This window comes from Mercenaria mercenaria, chromosome 13, assembly GCF_021730395.1.
Source record: "Mercenaria mercenaria strain notata chromosome 13, MADL_Memer_1, whole genome shotgun sequence".
Lineage (NCBI taxonomy): Eukaryota > Metazoa > Mollusca > Bivalvia > Venerida > Veneridae > Mercenaria > Mercenaria mercenaria.
The window spans coordinates 33394536-33418917 of record NC_069373.1 but is presented as its reverse complement, the minus strand read 5'-3'; the positions used below and the strand labels follow the sequence as shown (position 1 = coordinate 33418917).

General features: G+C 34.8%; 1 protein-coding gene across 1 annotated transcript in view; it reads right to left on the bottom strand.

The window, feature by feature from the left end:
- LOC123530441 (protocadherin Fat 4-like) overlaps positions 1-24382 on the bottom strand; it is a 45872-nt gene that overhangs the window by 13532 nt on the left and 7958 nt on the right. Inside the window, exons 3-12 of the mRNA XM_053520815.1 lie at positions 21840-22007; positions 18116-18197; positions 17545-17714; positions 14883-15053; positions 10401-10498; positions 9530-9698; positions 8815-8976; positions 7410-7544; positions 4449-4571; positions 2639-2821 (exon numbers count right to left, since the gene is read on the bottom strand). Of these exons, the coding sequence (XP_053376790.1) occupies positions 2639-2821; positions 4449-4571; positions 7410-7544; positions 8815-8976; positions 9530-9698; positions 10401-10498; positions 14883-15053; positions 17545-17714; positions 18116-18197; positions 21840-22007 (1461 nt within the window). The remainder of the gene's footprint in view (positions 1-2638; positions 2822-4448; positions 4572-7409; positions 7545-8814; positions 8977-9529; positions 9699-10400; positions 10499-14882; positions 15054-17544; positions 17715-18115; positions 18198-21839; positions 22008-24382) is intronic.

Sequence of the window (24382 nt, the reverse complement as noted above, 5' to 3'; positions counted from 1 at the left end):
CACCAAGAAATCGCTTATAAGATTAATCTTTTTCCATTTTTGTACAATAAATCAGTACTAAGTCTTGAAAGAAGTAAAAACTTACTAGAAAAAAGGAAAATAAGGAAAAAAATTTGGTCCCAGTGGCTTGAACCTACGCACCTACGCTTAGTCGTGCCCTTAAAAGTTAGGCTCTTGTTAGGCTCTGACTTCTGACTATTTGTTGAGTACATTGGTGTAATTATACCTTAAATCTGTTATTTTTACACTAATGTTAGGCCTTCCTCAGCGGGGATTTTATTTACATTGTGTTGTCTAGGTTGTTGAAAATACATAAGTGCGAGGTTGGCATGCCCTAAATGCGTTTATACCCTCAGTTTCCTTTATATAGGTTACTGACCGTTCCATGGCGGTGTCCCTATTTTCAACTGGTTGTTTTGTCTGTCTTGTATTGTCTGTCGCGTATGTTTTCTTATTTGTTATAAGCGTTTTTTACTCCTCTCTCCCTCTATTGCCCCTCCTTCCCTTGCATTTACGCTACGTTTTGCATCCCCTCCGACTTTACTTTGAGCAAGTTTTCGCGGATCCCCTTTATTTTGGCAGCCGGAATCCTAAGACGGTACACGATTTTTTTCCTACCTAATGTATTATGACGATAAGTCAAATACTTTTTTTTGAGATAATGCGACACAAACTTGTATACCCTTCATGCATAATTTTAACAGCAAAGGGACATAACTCAAGTCTTACTAAAGAAATCCGGGGTGTTTTTTTCATAAAGAATCTTAGAACTGTTTTACTACTTTTACTTCGTTTCAAGAAAAGTCTTAAGTCACAGTAAGTGTAAAATTGCGACTAAAAGTAGGACTATTCCTGTGTACGAGAGGTACGAATGTTTCTTGAAATGCACATAAGGGCAATCTTATTCAAGTCCTAACTATACATTTAGGACTTAGAAGACTTAGAATTCTTTATTCTGGAATAAAGTCCAAGGTGCATAACTTCTCTTAGTGAATGATATTTTATGGTGTTTAATGTTATACGCGTTGAGATATGCGATATACACAGATATATAAATAAGATATATATTGAAGAGAGTCAATGGTCCCAAAGGACTAGAAAACACAACAATACTGAATCAAAGTAGGGGGAGACTATTTACGGTTGTCACACGGCACTTAAAGATTGCTGCTATGATAGTTAATTATCAATGTATGATCTATCCACAGGAGTCTGAAATTCTATCAATAAGACCATAGAAGTCTATCTTTACAAAATATACCCCCTATATATATAAAATAAACACCAGGAATGAAACGTCAAAACCCCAGGATCCCCTGAAAATACGCACGGAACATATGGTGATCGCAATTTAGCGAGCGTGGTGAAGAAATAACACTAAAATTCACCTACCACACTCGACAGTATTCAAATTCGATACATTTTACGAGAGTAATCAGACATTTTCTGAGGTTTTCCGAGATTTTCATCTGTCGCCGAAGCCATTCGCTGACGTCACAACAATAACAACAATTACAGCGCCGGGATGAAAATAAGAAAGTAGCAATTCCCGTACTGTCTTACCTTCAAATTACATAACAGACATTTTCATATTACTCTTTTCATATAAAAAAGTCATTGTTCACTAAGTATCAAATTTTACTACTGAAATTTAGATATTCCGCTTCATCGAAAAATGGATTATCCCAAGAGTAGCCTCCCTTAACGGGTTTTCCCAATCAAATTTTGTAAATTATCTTTTTATTGCAAAAGGAATCTAGGGGATATTATAGACTGAAGTAAACATATAAATATTCTAATACTTATTTACTCGATGTACAAATTTTAAAAGATAAAATAAGTATTTTATCTTTATCCCGGCGCTGTAATTGTTGTCATTGTTGTGACGTCAGCGAATGGCTTCGGCGACAGCTGAAAATCTCAGAAAACCTCAGAAAATGTCTAATTACTCATGTAAAGTGTATCATATTTGAATACTGTCGAGTGCGGTAGGTGTATTTTAGTGTTATTTCTTCACCACGCTCGCTAAACTGCGATCACCCTGTGTTCCGTGCGTATTTTCAGGGGACCCTGGGGTTTTGACGTTTCATTCCTGGTGTTTATTTTATATATATAGGGAGTATTTTTTGTAAAGATAGACTTCTATGGTCTTATTGATAGAATTTCAGACTCCTGTGATCTATCATAGCTTCTGGAACTACTCCAGGTTTCAAACTGTATCCATGATATATATACCTACATTTAGTATGTGCCGGTTTTAGGGCTTGAACAGGTAGAAAACACTCCAGATACTGTCCAAAATTCGAACACTACATGGTCATCTCCTATGACTGTGTACACGAATTAAGAGTACCAGGGTACCCGATCTAGTCATTACATAGTAACTCGAAATTGAAATTTTAAATAAATAATATACACCTGGAACAGATCTTCTGCCAAAGAATACTATTTATACATACTTCAAATGATTAATTTTATGTTGCTGATAATACTATTACACATTTCACACGTCTAGTATAATGGTAATACGCCAAAACTAATAGAAGAGAAATGGCATCGGAATTATGTTCGTTTTAAACAGAATAAATGAGAGAAACATTTAGTGTGCATATGTATAGAGAAAATAAAACAAAATTACTCGAATCAAGAGAAAAGTATGACAATCCTGTTCCTGGCGTAGATGACATCGAGAAGGTCCATGTTTGTGTATCTTGATCCGAAAATGACACGGTAAACACTGATGAAGATAACGCAGAGTTTTCTGGAACAACGTATGATGAGGTCAAAGGTAGGTTAGTTAACAAAACAGGGTCGTTTATATCTGAAATAAATAAATTTCTGTTTGTTTCAAAATGCTTCAGCAAGAGTAGACATAAGTTCATCTATCTGTAACCTGCCTATTTCTATAGCCTTATTTTCCTGTTTGGAGATTTGTGACATACAAAGATGCAAAATCGAAGTTAAGCTATCAAAATGTTTAAAGACTTGTCATAAAACAAAGCCATTGGTTGAATCGATAAATTCTCAAAATTGGTGCTATGTCAATTGATCATAAGCAAAGTGCGATGTAGCTTGTTTTATCCATTCAGAAATAGGTCTGTAAAAATTTATTGCATGAAACTAATTATGTTCTGTACTGTCTTGAACTGTTATATATTGGTTGAAAGTATCCATTAAGTCCCTTAAGTATTCTTAAATATCTACTCCTGACAGGTTTCCAAGGAGCATACAAATAAAGAAGACTTTAAGTGACTTCGTAAAAAAATCTTAATAGTCCCGGCTACATCAGGGACAGTTTGTTAATAATAAACAGTCTTTACAATTCGCGACTGCAGCAATAAGCGGTTTCGCTGTAGTATAACAGTCGATACAACACTCGGCTACAGATAGGAGATAACAGTGATTTAAACTCACGGCAACAACAGGATCATAAAACAGTGGTTTAAACACGGAAAGTCTTGCCTGTAATATAACCTTGATTAAAACCCTCGGCTATTGCAAGAAGAGCTTTATCTATAATAAATCAGTGATTACAACTCGTGACTTCAGCAAGGAGAGACTTCAATGAATAAAAACAGGAGAATCCTGTCTATGATAAAATAATGATTCTAACACTTTTAAGATTTTCTTTTATATAAACAAAGGATTTATCGTAAATTGTCTTGTCGATTAAAACAAGTTTCGCAAAATGACCTACTTTTAGCGCCAGTGAAAGTAATGCGTCCATTTACGCCTAAAATAATTCTAGATCAGAATCCCTTCCTTGTGTAATTTGAACGTTTAGAAAGGAAATATCTTTTAGTTTTGATTGCTTTGTTGTCAAAAACACGCTTTTTTTTGTTCGAATGCGTCGTAATTAATCATCAAGGCCTTCCGCCTTCGTAATTAGATTACTACGCATCTGAACCAAAAACCGTGTTTTATTTGCCAACAAATCACACAAAACTTAAATCTGTTTCCAAATTAAAAAGTGTGGCTACAGCAAAAGGAGGTTTCTGGTTGATAAATTAATGACTACTACTCGCGGCTACAGCAAAGAGGGATTTCTCTATAATACGACAGTAAATAGAACTCGTGACAACAGCAAGGAGAGGCTTCTTTATGAAAATAACCAGTCCTTAGATTTCGCGACTACAGCAAGAACAGACTTCTCTTTAAAGAAGCGATGAGTAAAACTCTCGACTACAGCATAAGGAGACTTTTCTGTAATAAAGCAGGCACAACCTCATCGCGTCTTCAGCAAGAAAGGGCTTCGTGCCAGTAAAACTCGCCACTACAGCAAGGAGATGCTTCCTATAATAAAACAGTGATTACTCAAGGAGAAGCTTAATATTATGAAAACTGTTAAAGAACCTTTCTGTACTTTCTAAAGTTTACTCCATTTGAAGTAGGGTTAAACATAGTTAAAATTTTCAAACGAAACATATGAACACTGTCCAAATATGTACCTTTGATTAAAACAGTTAATGTTTTTGGTCCAACAGTGTTCTTGGCATCTGCTACAGTTATCTCGATGTCGTAACCTACGGTTGTGAAGCTTGAAATATCCGCATTAAGCTGGATTTGTCCGGCTGAAATATATTTTTTTTTCATTCAGGTAAAGGGTCATTTATCCTTGTGGTGAATTTTTATGCTATGCTTCTTTGTGAAATCAATACTGCAATTCATGTTATAATAAGTTTATGGGCCTCCATGGCCGAGTGGTTAAGGTTGCTGACTTCATATCACTTGCCCCTCATCGATGTGGGTTCGAGCCTCACTCAGGGCATTGAATTCTTCATGTAAGGAAGCCATCCAGCTGGCTTACGGAAGGTCGGTGGTTCTATACTCAGGTGCCCGCTTGTAATGAAATAATGTACGGACGGGCACCTGGGGTCTTCCTCCACCATCAAAGCTGGAAAGTCGCCATATGACCTATAATTGTGTCGGTGTGACGTTAAGCCCAACCAAAAAAAAATGAATAAAAGTTTATCTATAAAATAATTGTGTTTCAATTTAAATATTAACAAAATATTAATAAAAAAGTGTCCATTGATGTGCATAGTGGCGAATGTATACATGGTTTTACTTGTTTTATCTATCATGTACATGCTGATTCCTTGCACATCATCTGTTATGTGCATGCAGGTACCTGTGCACATCATCTGTCAAGTACATGCTGGAACCTTTGCACATCATCTATCATGTACACGCTGATACCTGTGCACATCATCTGCAAGATCTTATGCTGTTTTTAAACAGTATATCACTTAAGTTGGACAGTCAATTTCCTGGATTTCATACGACCTGTTAGGGGATTTGTGAACCGAGCGAGCGTAGCAGATATATGTGGAGATAAAGTTTAACGCAACATGAGTTTATGTTTTTAGACAGTAAATCAAAACAAGAGCTTGCAGAACACGAAATACTCCACCCCCTTGATGCATTCAGCAATTGCACAAGAAACAGAAATGCACTAAATTTCTACTGTTCTTATTCAAAGTGACTTTGACCTTTGACCTATTGACCTCAAAATCAATAGGGGTCATCCGCTGGTCATAATAAATCTCTCTATTAAGTTTTGTGATCCTAGGCCAAAGCATTCTTCGGTTATTGTCCAGATACATTTCAACTGTTCCAGGTCACTATTAGCTTTTGATCCTAGACCAAAGCATTCTTAGGTTATTGTCCAGATACATTTCAACTGTTCCAGGTCACTATTAGCTTTTGTGATCCTAGACCAAAGCATTTTTAGGTTATTGTCCAGATACATTTCAACTGTTCCAGGTCACTATTAGCTTGACCTTTGACCTACATACCTCAAAATCAGTAGGGGTCGTCTGCTGGTCATAACCAACCTCCCTATCAATGTTCGTGATATTAGGCCCGAGCTTTCTCAAGTTATTGTCCAGACACGTTTCAACTGTTCCAGGTCACTATTAGCTTGACCTTTGACCTACTGATCTCCAGATCAATAGGGGTCATCTGCTGGTCATGACCAACCTCCCTATTAATTTTCGTGATATTAGGCCTGAGCTTTCTCAAGTTATTGTCCAGATACATTTCAACTGATCCAGGTCACTATTAGCTTGACCTTTGACCTACTGATCTCTAGATCAATAGGGGTCATCTGCTGGTCATGCAAACCTCCCTATTAATTTTCGTGATATAAAGCCCAAGCTTTCTCAGGTTGTTTGATAATTTTGTCATTATTATTTCTATTACTGAGACTGTTTCACGAAGCATACTTCTGACAAAGCTTAAACTAAACGGGAAGATGTTTCACGAAAATAAGGACAAATTTTAAGATATTTTTATGTAAAACAAATACAGAATCTATATTTACAACAGGTCAAAATTATGAGCTGATAGTCCTTTAACCTTTTACAATGCAGGTACTCGTTATTCGTTAAATGGCCTCATATTTGGCTGCATGGCATCAAATTTTGATAGGAAACTCCAAATCATACAACAAGGTTTCATTTTACACTCCACGAATTCATGTAGCGTTAAACGTCTTTACATTAGACTGCATGGCATCAAATTTTTATACACCGCTCTTAATTATATAAAGCGGTTTCAATATGTATTAGACGGCGTCAGGTTGTAAAAATGTCATGCACATACTCGTGTTGTGTTTAACGACTTCACATTGAGCTGCATGGTATTATGTTTTGTTGGATGATTTCATATTACGGTGCATCACAACAAGATTTTCAATGCATCGTTCCATGTTTAAATGGATGGAATGAAGTTTTGTATTAAATGGTTTCAAAATACAATGCATTGAATGCAAATATATTGGACGGGATGGAGTTTTAGATTAGACGGCGTTGAAATGCATTGCACTAACTGACTTGTTAATAAATCATTGAATGGATTATATATTTACTAATTTTTGCGGTAACCGCCGCCCATAGTTATGTGCATGCTGGTACCTGTGCACATCATCTGTTTTGTGCATGTTGGTACCAACATAGATATCAAAAGTGAGCTGTATACCCTTACCTGTATAAAATAGATTGGCATCTTGTGCCAAAGGGCTAGAGTTGAGCGCTGAACTAGCTATATGTCTTAACTACTTAGTCCTTATCATTCACATATACATGCCTATTCAAAAATATAGAATAGCGCAATTAGGTCTATTGCTTTAATTCCACTACTAGGTGTATAACTTAATATGTTTTTCGCAATAAATCTCAGTATCGCTGTATATTTTCAGTCGACATGGGTTCTCCCTAGATTGTTTTTGTGTGAATATTTTAATTAAGTGGAGCTGATAAAGTTCGTCGCTAGTCTACATCTGGAAAAATGTGCATTTGCATTTAATGAGAGTGCTCAACTGTGACTTTAATCGACTCCCAGATGTGGTGGCAGGCAAGAGAGTGCTCCCTATTTCATTTTGTCATTATTACATAATATTAACTTACATGCAAAAATTTCGAAAGGGCATGCTGGAGGGTCACAGGTCATGGTATATGTCAGTGTATCTCCTTCAAAGTCCGTGGTGTTAACATTAAACACGTTCGTACCAATACCAGAAGATGTTGACAGAGTCGTTGCCCCTGTGGAAGAATATAAGAATTTTTTTTCAAATTAGAGTGTTTGAATCACATAAATGAAATTTGTGAAATACAGACACATGTTAAGACCCAAGCACAGTCATATTTTCTGCCTTTATGCTATTTTCTTCTTATCTACTTCATTCTCAGCTAAAACGAAATCATAAGTTTAGACGTTTCTGCTTAAGCACCTAGACAATCTATTTATCGACCGTATATAAGGTTATGTTATTAAACTGTGCAAATACTTTAGACATAGACCACAGTGTGGTAGTTTACATTGCGTATGAAAGTATATCTGCGTTCATGCGTACGTGCGTGTGTCTGTGCATATGTGCGTGCGTGCATAACCATGGTTTTCACAATAAAAATGAAAAAAAAACTTAACTTCGATTAATTTCTTCTTTCAAGATCTACAGGTCTTTCACATTTGATTCAATGTTGTATACTTAAAAAGTCAAAGATCTATGAAGTGACGAAATCTGCAAGTAAAATGTCGCTTTCAGAGTTATAAAACGTCGCATCACAACGCACGCTTTCAATGTTTAACGGCCATGTAAATGTGTCCTGAATGACAACATGACTTACGTAAACAATCGTAGCTGATAGTTTTATCTGTTCAGAATAGTCTTCTTCTATTTGACGTCATTTGAACGTCGTTTCCTTTTGTTTTCAACACTGTTTATTTAAGATAAACGGCGCATCCTGTACGCGGCAGCGCAAACGTGCATATTACACCTAAAGACTTAACGTAATCAGTATTCAGGGAAACAACAAAAAAAGTGTTCTTTATCCAATAATATAACATCGTTCTACCATTCAGAAACCCTTACGATCATCACTTCTTATTGATTTTATACATACAACCCATTACTTTGATTAAATTTACAACTTTGTATCCCTTCTCGATATTGCATGCACTACTTGAAGTCCGTGCTCGTGATCTCGAGGAAGCATTGTACTTTCCGATGTTGCGGTTTAATAGAAATGCCACAGAAACAAACCCTGAACATCAAAAATACGGAGAATCCAATTCAAAATGAATTATACTAAAAAATGTTTTGCGTTATGGTGAATTTGGATAACAGGAGTTGTAAGTTTCAAACATATAAATGATGGTAATCGCCATAGAATTTGATGTAAATTTCAAGAAAAGGTAGAAAGGTGTTATACTATTTTTTTTCATCCCAAATATTGATACAGAACTTAATATTTCATTGTTGTTTATCCGAGTATTACGTTTCTTAAGTCTTTAAGTGTATTTTAACTCTACCTTGAAGGTTGTGAATCACAGGGGGTTGATTTTTTACAAGATAAAGATAAAACGTTCCTGTATTGCTGTCCTTGTATCCGTCCGAGCACACCACTGTCAAGTCATACTGGTTTTTTGTATCGTAGTCAAAGTTAGGATTTGCATTTGAATAGATTCCATAGTCTGAAAAGTATGAACTTGATTTTATGAGCATACAAAAGCCGTCAACATGTCATACAACATGTAGCCATTTATACTACTTAAGCACGGTAAAAGTAGTTATTTTAAAATTCTGTAGACGCAATTTTGAATGATATTTCGGTTTTCATTGACTTATTATGAAACAGATGACGTGTCAGATACCGTCGTGTAGATAAAACTGTAGTTCAAACAGAAATTTCTTTTTCCAAAACATCAAAAACCTTAGCCTAAGATGTGAAGAATCAAATTTAAGAATACATAACAGTAACTCTTTCAAACACCTTTAACTATTAGACTGCTTGCAGCGAATATTTCTGCCTTTGCAAACAGTTCAGACCAAAGATCATCCGGCACATCCGTGCAGTCTGATCATGGTCTGCATTGTTCGCTATTCAGTCAGTAAATTTTCAGCAAACACCCATTCAAATAATAAATTGTATTGCCCAAACTGAATGATGGACCAGTCCATTTTAGAAATTTGCAAGGTAAAGGTTAAGGAATTATATTCTGACGCAAAAAAACAACGTCTACTGACTGGATGTTCCTGGAATTAGTTTCACAGTGAAAGGGTCTGTTACAACACCATTGAAAGAGCAGCTGACCGTGTCAACAGAGTCCGTGGCGTTGATTGTGTACAGCAATGTCACCAAGGTCGCGTCCTCAAGGAGCGAGTCGGATACTGGCATAGCGTGGATAACAGGGGCCTGAAACGAAGGTCCCGGTAGTAAGACACAATATACAATGTTTTAATAAACAAAGAAAACAGATTTAGATGATGGATGTGTAAGAACAGATTTATCAATTAACATTCATTATGACAAATTATTTTAGCCGTAGCAGGAAATTAAATCCGTTCTGACCTAATAACGTTAAATCAAATCACACTCTCAGGCTGCTTTTACCAACACGAATGTGCAAAAAGGGTATCTATAAGCACAATATTTATTCAATAATACTGATGACAATGATTTTTATAGTCACTACTGAAGCACAGTAAGATGAACCTTTAAATTGTGTCTTCCCAAATATCTTGGGTGTCTGTCCGTTTGTAACAAAATCTTTTCCGCTGTATATCGACTAAACTCGGATAAATTGTCACACAATGGCACAAAGCGCACAATGCAATGTTTGTGTCCGCCTTGTATCCTAAATCCCTTTGAAAATACTGGACATAATGAGTATATGCCCAGAATGCACCTTACATGGTTTGAGTTCTTTACGCTATTGCCAGTTATTACATATCTCCTCAGACGCAAAACGGGGATACATGCATTTTTCAAAAACATCAAGTTGCGTTTCGGTGGTGAAACTTTCAGATCACTGGGAGATTTTTAAAATATATAGTATATAATAGAAATAAATTACCAATAAAACATATTTACTTCGTTTATTATGGAAACAGTTACTGTTGATGAAGCAACGTTTGAGCAAAAATCGGTTACTGTGAAAACGAGGAGCTCTGTTGAATCCGGCCCAGCCAAGGATGAGGCTACTGTCACATTGCCTGTAGTAAATAACAGTTAGTTAGAGGTCAGTTAGTGTTGCAAAATTATATAGAGACTTACCCTAAGCCTTCTTTACACAAGGGAAACAATCCGTTTATATTGTAAAATTGTTGAGTGAACACCGTTTGTTAATCCTAATCCTGTCCAATAGTATATCAGTGCAAAAGAAAAGTAAGCTATCTATGTTAAATGCTATGCATGATTTAAATTTAAGAATTGTGAATAATAATCTAGAAACGAAAATATATGATAAAAGGGACGATTTTAATTTTGAAATTGTTAACTTTCCCCATCTTGATGGAGATGTCCTTCGAGCAACATAATACGGTGTCTATATTTCACAGCTTATTCGTTTTGCAAGAGCTTGCTCAAAGACAGATGATTTTAATGACAGAAATCTTCATATCACCAAGAAATTGTTATAACAGGGTTACCGTTATCATAAGCTACGAAAAGATTTTAGTAAATTTTACTACAGATCGTCAGAACTGTTAGAAAAAAATAAAATACGACCCTTAAAACACTTTTAAAACTTGGACTTACACACCCGGAATACTACGGAGATGTAGTATATAAAATTCGGAAAATTAAACATACCCCTTATTTTAATCAAATATTTGTAAAATTGGTTAAAAAGTTTATCAAAAGAGGATACGATGCGAAAATCGCCCCTCTACAGTTAATTGCTACGCTTTCCTATTTGATGATGCGATGACTTATAAAGTGTAAGACTCCATGATCATGATGCTTTTCTTCTAAATCCTACATACAACGGACGGACGGAGTTGATTTTTGTCTTACAGATTTCTTAGTCGTGCCCTTAAAAGTTAGGCTGTTGTTGCTCTGACTTCAGACAAGTTGTGAGTACATTGGTGTAATTATACCTTGAATTTACCTTAATTTTATGTTTTGCTTTATTTAGCTGTTATTTTTGCACTAATGTTAGAGCCTATCTCAGCGGGGATTTTAGTTACATTGTTGTGTTTAACTTGTTGAAAATAAGGTAAGAGCGAGGTTGGCATGCCCTAAACGCGTTTATACCCTCAGTTTCCTTTATATAGGTTACTGACCGTTCCAAGGTGGTGTCCCTATTTTCAACTGGTTGTTTCGTCTTTCTTGTATTGTCTATTGCGTATGTTGTAAGCGTTTTTCCTCCGTCTCACTCCCCCTATTACCCCTCCTTTCCCTTGCATTTACGCTACTTTTTGCGTCCCCTCCCCCATTTACTTTTAGTAAGTTTTCGTGGCTCCCCCTTGTTTTGTCAGCAAAATCCTAAGACGGTACTTGATTGTTTTTTTCCTACTTGTGTGGGTACGTTTGTATGCTTGTGAGTCTATAACGGTGCCCTACTGTTTTCTCAGCGTTGCTTGTTCGTTTTTCTATGTTATTCAGATGATCGTAGCTGTGTGTTTCTCTTTGTTACATGAGTGTCTGCGTTATTTTAGTTTACGTTGTAGTGCGACTGTTTTTGAAGAACATGGCATTCCCTTGTATATTCTTCCTTGTTCAACTTTCCCCTTCGGCTTCCTCTCCCCTCCCCCACCACCCCCGGACCCCATTTTGTCCCTTACCATTTCCTTCCCTACATCTATATTTAGCATCAATTAATATGTACTTGTTGGATGTTTGAAGCAACCCGTCTGAAATATTTTTCTATTACAGTTTCTTTTTGTTGTGAGCCTACTACCCGTATGCATATGCGTGGCTCTGGGGCTGCGTTTTTGGTGCTCTGTGCTTCCGAGAAATCTACCCTTACCTATTATCTTTTGAAAGAAGAAAAATCTTAATTGAAAAAAGCAAAATAAGGAAAACAATTGCTCCCAATGGGGCTTGAACCTAAACGCATCCCCACCCCCTCCCACCCTTGAAAATTGCAGTCAAAGTAAGTTTATGGTAGGAATAGAATACTCTTCAAAAATGAGGTACTCTATTACGGGTCTAGCTTACATTCTACTTTCTACATTCAATTCCTTCTTTATTTCATTTTAACAATAAAATATTCAAACCTCATTTTCAGCACTTTAGAGCATTTCAATGATATGAAGACCGTTTATGGTCATTTAGTATGGCGTGTCTTCTTATCAAAAAATAGAAAAAATATTGCCATGTTATGTAACATATAAGAAAAACAATCTGTTCTGAGAAACATCATCCTCTAAAAATGCCCCCATGAAATCAGCCGTTAGCAATCACGCATATGTAGACATTTTTCTCAAAGAATAAAACTTATTCCAGGAAACTCACAATGAAAATGGTTTAGATCTTTACTCAATACAATAAGCAATAAGATGTCAGAGAACATGTGGAGCGAATTTCATTTGGTATTGAATTCCAAACATTTGCACCATTGTAACAAAAAGATTTTTTATCATAATTTGTACGATATTTAGGTATAACTATGTCATTTTGAGCAGCAGATCTTATATTGTATGTTTCATTGCTGGAAAAGGTTAAAATTTCAGCGATATATGAAAGTGTTAAACTGTCGCAAGTTTTGTTAATAAGACAGCATGTGTGGAAGATACATCTTTCATATAATGACATCCACCCAAGTTCAACTCACAATGAAAATGGTTTAGATCTTTTATCAATACAATAAGCAATAAAACTAAGCCAAAAATATAACTGTCACCACCTGATTTCACTCATTATACCAGAATTCTTTTTTAGCATGGAACTACATTTTGGACTACAGCACACTGAGTAGTCACTTCCGGTTTGGTGTAATCCGTCCTTAAAGGTAAATTTCTCATACTCAAAAAGTGTTGTCTTTTTTCACTTAAATTGTACCAGTAACCTAAATGCATGAATAAAACTACCAGTTTTAGTTTGATACAATCAATTTTCAAGGTTTTACGGCTTTTTCAGTAACATATGTTAGCACGCCATATTTCCTTCAAAAAAGCTGTCGCGACATCATTTGTGACCACTTTCCTTGCTTGGGCTTATTTTTGCCACATTTTATCAAGTTTTACCATAACTGCACTCAAATCTCACACTGTTTCTGGAAAATATACCCAAACTCACCCCTGACACCTAAAATTTAGCAATATTTAGTCAGTAAATATGCATCTTTCGGAAAAAATACACCCTAAAACAGTGAAATTTAAATATTTTTAGTTTTTCTACTTTTTCTCAGCTTCATTGCACTGAAATTGTCATTTCCTATCATAATCTGGCAAAACTAACCTATTTACAGCCACATATAAACAAGTTTCACTTTTTACCCCTTCTCAGCTTATATGTTACTTTCTACCAATTCAGTTTCTTCTTTATTTCATATTAACAATAAAATATTCAGACCTCATTTTCAGCACTTTAGAGCATTTCAATGATATGAAGACCGTTTATGGTCATTTAATATGACATGTCTTCTTATCAAAAATAGAAAAATATTGACATGTTTTGTTACATATAAGAAAAGTAATCTGTTCTAAGAAACATCATCCTCTAAAAATGCCCCCATGAAATCAGCCGTTTAGCAATCACGCATATGTAGACATTTTCCTCAAAGAATAAAACTTATTCCAGGAAACTCACAATGAAAATTCTTTAGATCTTTTTTCAATACAATAAGCAATAAAGCTAAGCCAAAAATATAACTATCACCTCCTGATTTCACTCAATATACCAGATTTCATCCATAGCATGGAACTACATTTTGGACTACTTCACATGTAACACTTAGTAGTCACTTCCGATTTGGTGTAATCCGTCCTCTTATAGGAGAGATCGTGTTTGCGTACAAATCCGTTATATTTTCTAGTTTTAGAACTACATGTAATAAGACAGTGGTCGGGTGGGCAGAAGCCGAACGTTCATTTATTTTTAACTTGCAGTGTTTTCTAAAAGTTTTGAACATCACTACGTCGCTATTAAAATTATAACTCATTTAAAACGGTTATTCATTTATAAAAGATATTTGAATAAGAAAATATGAAAAGTATAAGTATTTCAAAACTTTTTGAATTTTGAAAATCTATAAATGAGCGGAAAAGTTATTAAAAATCCACCACCACATATAAACAGGTATTGATGCGTGGTGACATGGCGATTTAATTATCCGATACGTATGTAACCGAAGAAGAAAATATTTACATAGAATTTAAACATAGTTTTAAGTTTATATAATTTGTTTAGTAATCATTTTAAGTTCGTCTCTAGTCTAAACCAATAATAAATATGCTTTGATCTAAACCAATGATTTAACTTAAATCCAAGTACTATGAAATAAAACAAAATTACAGGCAACTTAAGATTCTGTAGAATACAATATTTAGTTTCAACAAGGGAGTTAACTGTTAGATTAAAAATAATACCAGACACTGCGTTAGTTGAATATATGTACTTTATGTATTTGTTCATAAGAAAAGCGTGATATACCTGTTCCGGTGTCAAAGTTGAATTTTGTATTTGTACTCATGGAAATCGTCAATGTGTCGCCGACATCAGGATCAGACCAAGTGACAGTATCTATGAAGTATCCAATAGAAACGTCGTTGGTAATGGTATGGATGGTGCCGTCTGCTGGACTGTCAATAGTTGGATCTGTTCCTTTTAGATAAAATCCATTCAAAATAATTAACAACAACTTAAACATACTATAACTATATGAATGAACATTGAAGGAAGCCTGTTACAAGAGCAGTTACACAAAAAACAACAACAAAAAAACAAAAAAAACAAGCAAACAAACAAAAAAAACATGAACTGCCCCATGAGAAAACCAACATAGTGCTTTTGCGACCAGCTTTCAAAGCCTATTGCGGTTATAGAAACAGTAATTAAGCGAACAACATAGATCCTGAGTAGGCCTTAGACTGCGTGGATGCACAGGCTGGTCTGGATCCATGTCGCAAATGTATTATGCTGATTTTATCAAGGCGCGGCTCAAATCTAAAAAATCGGAAGTTCCAAATAAAATTGCCTTCAGTAGAGAGCTGCAAAACTGCCTAGTTCTTCTTGTTAATCTTTAAAAATAAAATTCATGTCACATGTTATTTTGCCATTCTTAAATTCAATACGGGATTTAAAAGAATCATAAATGTGTAAGCCCTGCCGGATAACACACACACTGAATGAATATCTGCTAAAGACAGAGTTTACACATGTATGAACACAAAACAAATTTTTTCAATTTTGTCCAATATTGTTTCTAAGTACACATGTTTCAGCATCGATTTTTCATGTTGTAATGATTTCAAACCCAAAGATTTTAGATTTCAAAACAATCTTATCGAAATTATCAGACAGAAAAATAAAAAATGCACGCTTCGTTTAGATGTGGGGAATCACACGATCAAAATAATCTCTAAACCAAAGTTATATTTTGAAGAACATGAATAAATTTCCTATCATGATAAGATTTGGAATTTGAATATAGCCTAGCGACTAATGAAAATTGTTAAATTATTATGTAGATGACCATAATAATAGATATCATATAATTACAAACACTAGGGAAATTAAGAAGTCTCAATTCAAGATTGTGATTGAAATCTAGGTAGTTTTATGATACATCTATGTTGCCATATGATAGGCTATATTTTAGATTAACAGTAAAAGTTTTTTCAATATTATTCTATATTATTTATAAATTCATTTTGGTTTAGATATTATTTTGATCATGTACATGTAATTCCCTGTATTTTCTTGGTCAGCTGCTGAACATCATTTTATTAGAGATCACATCCTTTTATCACGTCAGCGCTTTGTTTTGTGTCGGCTTCTTTTCTTATCCGATTTATTTACAGTGTTACAGTTAAACTATGACCTGGCCCTACTGACATAATACTTCCGAAATATTAAAGAAAACCTACTGGATTCTGTATGTGAAAAATAACAAAAACATTGTTTTAGATAAAGTGAATGTACATCTTTGATTGATTTTATTTTATAATAATTATTTTTTTTAAAAAAGATGGAATATCCGATACTTTTACAGTTGTATTCAGTTAACATACATGTATATTCCATATTTGCAAATTTTACTTCAATTATTCAGAAAAACAAGACGATGTCACTATTTATTAAAGAGCTTATCGTCTATTAGTTTCAAATAAATATTGCTCACTATATATAGGCTGCAGCGCGTTTTTTATAATAACAATATTTCTCGTTATAAAATGTATACATATATGAGCTGCACCATGAGAAAACGAACAAAATGCGCTTGCAACCAGCATGGATCCAGACCAGTCTGCACATCTGCGCAGTCTGGTCAGGATCCATGCTGTTTGCTAACGGTTTCTCTAATTAAAATAGGATTTGAAAGCGAACAGCATGAATCCTGACAGATGCGCAGGCTGGTCTGGATCCATGATGGTCGCAAATGCACTATGTTGGTTTTCCCATGGTGCGGCTAAAAATATATTATATTTTATTTGAAAAAATATCAATCGCCATATATCCGTAGCAAGTTATGCCAATGATTTCTTTTTAAATCTAAAACAATTCAATTCATGAAAAAAAAAAAAACCATTTCTAAAATAAAATCCCATTATGTTAAAAGATATAGGTAGGATATTTTCCATTGTAAATTCAAGCAATTGTGGATATAACAGGCATGAAAACTCAACTTTTACCTTTATGAAATTTTGATGATAGTTTGAATAAAATCCAAAGTTTTCATTTGTGATCAGTTTACATAGGGATAATACGCAAATATTGTGCCGCGCAATGAGAAAACCAACATAGTGCATTTGTTATCAGCATGGATCCAGACCAGACCGCGCAGTCTGGTCAGGATCCATGTTGTTCGCTAACGGCTTCTCTAATTGCATTATGCTTTAAAAGGAAATAGCATAGTTCCTGACCAGACAGCGCAAGTGCGCAGGCTGGTCTGGATCCATGCTGGTCGCAAATGCACTATATTGGTTTTCTCATAGTGCGACTCATATCGGTTAATAAAATTGACATGTTGATGCTTTTTTCTTCCAACAATTCTAGTGTTCGTTAGAATGTTTTAATCTATATCCAGATTTTAGAAAAACCTCTGTTGCGGATTTTCAAGATCACATAGCAGTGATTGGTATTCAATACTTACCTCCATTCGCATCAACTTTAGCCTTAAAGGCATACGTCACAGAACTGTTAGTCGTTGCACCGCTCCATGTTAAAGTTTGGCCGACGGTTGGCTTTGCCATTGTTAAAATAGTGTTATCCGGACTGCCTCCTTCAGTCTTGTGTTCAACCATGTTAGTCCCACTTACATACCTTTATTGAAATATTTAATCAAGGATTATATTAAATATTCAGTTCATATCTTAGCTAGCAAACTGGCGCAGTTCTTTTTTACTGAAGAACATTGGTTTTTTAGGAATCCTATTTCATTTCCGACCAAACCACAAAAAAGTAAGAAGAAAGATTCGGCAGCTCAATTTGGAAAACGCAACATGTAGGCTACATGGAATGAATTGCAGTTGTTAAAAGTTATGTACCCTGTTTTGACCGCTGCCGTCATAAAATTTACTATTCACTTATATTTGTTCCTTTTTGTCATATATGCAGCAATCACAATATACGTAAGCTGAAAGAAGGCCAGTGGTATATTTATGTTTGAATTAATGGCAATATATAATTTTAAACAGATTAATGCTTCAAATCTGATCTTTTACCAGCCTACTCTGTCCCCAACACCAACCGATATTTGATTTCCAACTGCTATTGCAAACGTCTGGGGCCCACCACCGGCTGTGACTGGAATTATAAACGAAGAAACACAGTTATAAATGAAGAAACAGAGTCATATAAAATTAATGCATGTCTTGCCGGTCAATAATTCTGTCTGATTATTCGATGGCCTAATGATAAGTTATTTATTAAATAACATTCTAATATGGCTAACAATGCTTTAATCATCACAACGATGTTATGTTGACGTCACGTCAACGTGACATTTAGCGCCATGTACGCATCAAGAAATAGCCCTTTCAAATTTCATGAAATATTTTACTTAATAACATGTTTTAAACGAAATGTCACATTGCACAAATGTTTTGATTAATTTATACACATACTGAGTTAGTTATTCACATTGCTGAATAATTCGCAATAATTTTCGTTCGAACTGAATTCTGCCGCAAGACGTATTACCGTTTCCGGTCCTGGCGTGTTTTAACAAATACCTACTATTGGCGCCATGCTTGCGCGAAGAAACAGTTCCATCATATCTGATATAAATTTTACAATAAAAAACATATTAGAATCGAAATAATTTATAGCAAAACAGTGCTTTATCACTATTTATACACTCAGGCTGTTAAACGTCGTCCGAAATAATTTCACGAGGGCTGTGCCCTCGTGAAATTATTACACCCGACGTATTCATACCTTTATCATGACGTCACAGTATATAAGGGGTTTTAACAGACCAATCAGAGAGCTGCATTTTCGAGTACCTGCCAGTTTCCACTTGGGTATAATAAAGTATATTTACAATGAACATATAGTGACTTTAGAAGTAAGTATCACACTTTTTTAAAAATCAAATTAAGATTTTTCACTGCACATGCCCCAGATGATGCTACAAACAACAAATCTTTGAAGTTTCATTGAAATATGATATCGATTTAATACCTTTATTTTAGTTAAAAGTTTGAGATTTTAAACAAGGGGTATATGATAAAGTCCGAGTAAAATGTAATCAATACCTAAGTGAAATAAGTATCGTTCCACAATGTTTTGGTCATGTTAAAATTATTAATCGTGTATAAATAGTGATAAAGCACTGTTTTGCTATAAATTATTTCTTAATTAAAAGATAAATTGTTTTTCCTCTAAAGTTTTGTCTCCTACTGGTCAGTATGGTTAGGAAATTTACATAATAACTCATATAATAATTTTCACCTATTGAATAGCTTACCAGCCAATAGCTAAAACCGAGGGCTAAAATCGTTTTCACTATTGACGTACAAACGATTTAAAAATTGTTATATTACATCAGAAATACATTAAATTTTTCTACTTTTCTAAGGTTTACTCCTGCAAAAGTTCCATACTACATGGTGTATGATCAATCCTATATTGTTGGTACAAAAGTCGGGTCTTCATCTCACTGGTGCGTACAAGCACCTAACTTTTCCTATTAGTCTTGGATAAACATTGTAAGTTGTAATATTGATTGTCGGATAATTTTCAAGGGAGACAACCTACTATGATAAACCAGTCAAATATATCTTGGGATGCGTAAAATATAAGTGCTTTATATTTTGATGAAATCGTGTTTTTAAGAGTGAAAATTGATTTTAAAAATGTTTCTTACTTTTTTCTGTTTCTACGGATAAAAATTGAATATATTTGTAAAAAACAATTTTCAAAACATCATGAATCTTAAAAAAAAAATGCAATAAACGATTTACATTTGCTGCATTTGTACAGCAGTACTCAAACTGTAACGATTATTTTGCGAAAACTGTTGAAGCTTTTCATTTTGTTTTCATGCAGATGGAAGCTTAGAAGTTACTTATGTTTAAGAAATATTCTAACACGATCCGATTCATTTTCCTATTAAACAAAGAAAGCAGAAAACAGTGAATTATTATACAACAAATCACTGTTCTGACGTCACAGTTATTACGTCATGGCGTCAAACGGCATAGCGGCGCGCTGGAAAAGAAACCGATTGAAAACGGGCAAATATTTAATTAATGTCGTCAAGGATGTACTTAAAAGTCCTTGGTAACGTGTTAGAATCGAAATAATACGTCTCATTTAGTGATTTGCTCTTGAATAAATCATTGTTTGTCGTTCAGATGCGTATTATTGTATCACTCGGACTACGCCCTCGTGATATAATTCCTTCGCATCTGAACTCCAAACAATGATTTATTCAACGACAAATCACTGGATGAAATATATTATTTCTTAAATATATCTCATCCAGTGATTTGTCGTTATGCCGTTTGACGCCATGTCGTAATAACTGTGACGTCAGAGCAGTGATTTGTTGTATGATAATTCACTGTTTTCTGCCTTCTTTTTTAATAGAAAAATGAATCGGATCGTGTTAGAATCAGCGATAACATCAGTAAAATCAACTTACGTCTCTAAAGTCGTATTTTTCCACGTACTCGCCTCCTGCTCCATAGAGTGTTTACATTTTTTGTACGTAACAGTTCGTTGCTTATACGAAAAAGTGAAGGCATCGCAAGTTTTGTACCAACAATATAGGATTGATCATACTCCGTGAGTAATGTTTTTCATCGAGTTTCTCCCTCAGTGCTCTGCTTTCGTAAAACATTGTTCTTTGTTTCATTTTACACGCTTCTGTGGCACTTTGTGGCCATTTGTCTATCATAAGGGTGGTTAAACTCGCTTTTAAAATATAAGTGCTAGGATAAATTTCACATTACCAGTTTTTCACTGACTGATTAAATAGTAACTATCTCATTGTCAATAGATTTATATATGTCAAACAATATCTGTATGTGTTCATCAAAAAGGAATCTAGGTAAAACTTGATATTTAAGATTATAGGTCAAACTGCAAATAGATAACAAAAACTGCATATTTCAAATTTATTTTATTGGTCAAATATTGAATATCACATTAATTGTGTAAATTGTATATATATGTCCTTAAAATACACACCTTTTCCTTGCATTATGATCCAATTATGCCTTGAAAAACTATAGAGAATGTCACGACGGACAAATTATAAGATTCTTTCACTGGCTGAAGGTGCAGATGGGAACTTCCGATCTCGAGGGTAACTGTTTAGGCGGTTACGAGGCTTCAGCCGAGTGACCGCGTAAACAGTTACCCGAGTGCCGGATATTCCCATCTGCACCTACAGCCAGTGATAGAATCTTTTTCTTGCATACCATATTCAACAAAGAAGAGTAAAAAACAAATTCAAACAAATGATTTTCTTATAGCACTTTTTTCTTATAGTAGCGTATTAACAAAGCGCGGGAACTTTACGTCCGTAAACAGGAAGTACGTCATGACGTTACGCAGACGAAAACAACGTAATAGTTCGGTTTTGTTTTATCATCTGCACTGAAACGTTATGTTATTTCCTTAAAATAACGTTTTTTGAATCATGAAATATGTGATAAGGAACAAAGAGGAACTATCAAGGTATTTAATTTTTATCCCGTTTTACGAAAAACATTATTATTACTACACACATCTTCTGTCTTCTGTCCATATGTAGTTCGTTATACGCCATTTATAGCACGAGAGTCATCCGGGGTATAAGATGAAGTTTTCCAGCACCGGTGAAATAATCAGAAATCTCCGTCTGGTATGCAAGAAAGAGCGGTGAAATTGATAATACCTAAGGGATGAACTTTGAAAGATCCAAACAGAATTAGTGTAAAACTACCATATTCTCACCGACAGTCTCTTCGTTTTCTCCAACGAGTGTGTAACTGGTTCCTGATGGCCGCCATACCTGGAAGTATATAGTACCAGTAGCAGACGCCACTATTGTCCAATCTGTGATTGTCCCGCAGCATCGTACTTTATATTCATTGTCTGTCCCAAGTAAAAGATAACCTGTGCCTAACATGAAAAAAAGCAATTTGATTGATTTAATTTTTATCGAAAATCCTAAAATCATTTTTATTATGAAACAGAAAACTCTTTCTAGCTATGTGAAAAATTTGTTGTTATTATGTAAAGATATTGTCTTACATGATGTATGATAGATAATAATATTGCACCACCCATCTGGTCTGATCTTCCTGTTAAAAATATATAGGTATTGAATTTTGATATTCAAATATATTGCAGGTGCCAGCTGTTAGGAAATATTTATGGTAAGAACTCCTCCAAGCATGCTGGGCAAGTGCTGTCGAACTCGCCTCAAGAACACTTCAAGACCTACTCCAGCTTCTACCAATTCAGAATCCCACATTGGAGTCATCAAACACTCCAGTTAAAGCTCCAGGTTCCTTAGAGGTGTCACTATTCAGCACCAAAATGATGTAGCGCGCTGTCTACTATGATAACTCTTGTTACACAGCTTTCAAACACATAGACCAAAATGTAAATAAAGATATTTATTAATTTTAACTGTTTATGGTAAAAAATCAGGTAAAAAATTGTAAAACACTTGTGCAACTTCAGTTTATAACAGGATGTGGTTCCCCCACCCCTCCTACAGTCTTCTCTTGTCTCCCAAACTTTAAAGAAAATCCCCTACATCCTGGTATACATACATACCAGCGTGCGTGCGTCCATACATAAATACATACATACATACACTATTTAATTTACCCGATGCACCGTCCTATACAATGACGAGCATACATTTTTGAAAGGCAAAGCATTTTAAAAGAAATTTTCTACTCAATGTGATCGAAAACTTTGTATAGTAATATTAAATTAAACTTAAGTTTAAGACAGAGCAGACAACAGACCCACTGTCTCTTAGTTATACAAATTATTTTGCTTCTTCCCCCTTTCTTTATCAATCATGTTGCTTGTATATAACATAATGTCTAGATAGTAAATATGACTTTTGTTTACCAGAAAGAAATTAATATAGATAGCCATACAGGTGAGTTTAGAGTAGCTATTGGCATAATTGCCAATTAGGGCTTGCGCATGATTTTCAAAGGTATCATTTATTATAGTAATAATTCCAAAAGTAAGGAGATCATACCTCCAAATATATATCATAATGCACCCATGTCCAGAAATGGGACCGTGTTTTGGAGAGTATTGTCCCTTGATTATTAAGCCAAATTGTTTAAAATTGTTTTTTTCCCTTTATACTATCTTAAAATAGGCACAAGATCACAGTTAATGCCTAAGTTGACAATAATGAAGTGATTATGCGTAAGATATTCCCTCTGTATGATTGTGAATATTGATGAAATGTTTTAATGAAAGACCTGCAACGAATTATATAATTGAATAGAGGAGATGTGAAATGGTAGGTACATGTGCAATTTGACAGAATGAGAATGTCAGAATAATATCTAGAGGGTATGCTTCATACACATGTGAGTTGGATCAAAATGGTGGAAAAGAGCCGGTCAATCACATGTTTGTTGTTGATGTACTTTTTCTCTTGAATAATTCTGTTATGTTCAGGTACTTTAAGTGGGTTTGGAATGCATGCAAAATTGCAATAGTGCAAAAGTAAAAATAATTGTGGTCTTGTGTCTGATATGCGAGTATCGATTTTTGTTGGCAGCCTACAGAATTACCTTACCACTAATTTACAGATGATATGTCTTATTTGAAACCGAACAACAAGTAGTTCCATATTCTCCATACATATTACGTAATTCAATTAAACCTGTAAAAAGGTCCTCTGGAAGCAAAGAATGCAACTAAGCAGAATACTAGCAGACTCGGTTTGATTGAGTCTATTCATGAGAGGTAATTAAATATGTAACACCTCTCGCGCCCCCTAGTAAGTCTTTCTATAGTACAAATTTGTCGTAATCTATATTTCATCACACTTGCTTTGATCACATGACCAAAACAGGTCTTGATCACGTGACAAAATAAACTTTATAACCTACAAAAATAGTACTTCGGCACCCTCCGCGTACATCGGTATAAAAAGCAAGTTGCGTCTTTTGTTTACATTTTGCATTAAAACTCAGTTCCTGCTAGAAATGTTAATCAAAATTTTATTTTTATAACAACATCAAAGCGCTTGGTTTTGTCACATGATCAGGAAACATTTTGTAACGTGACCAAACCACTCAATGTGTGCGTATAATTTTTGCGGAAAACCAATTTGTTTAGAATAAACTGTAGGGTGGGAATCGTTTTTCGACGACTTTAGAAGAAAACTATCACGGGAATATCGTGAAAACGTGCGGTATAATTCGATTCGATACTGAATGAAACAATTGCACCCGTTTAATCCGGCGAAGTTTGTAGCATAGAAATGGCTTTATGGAAACATAAATTGC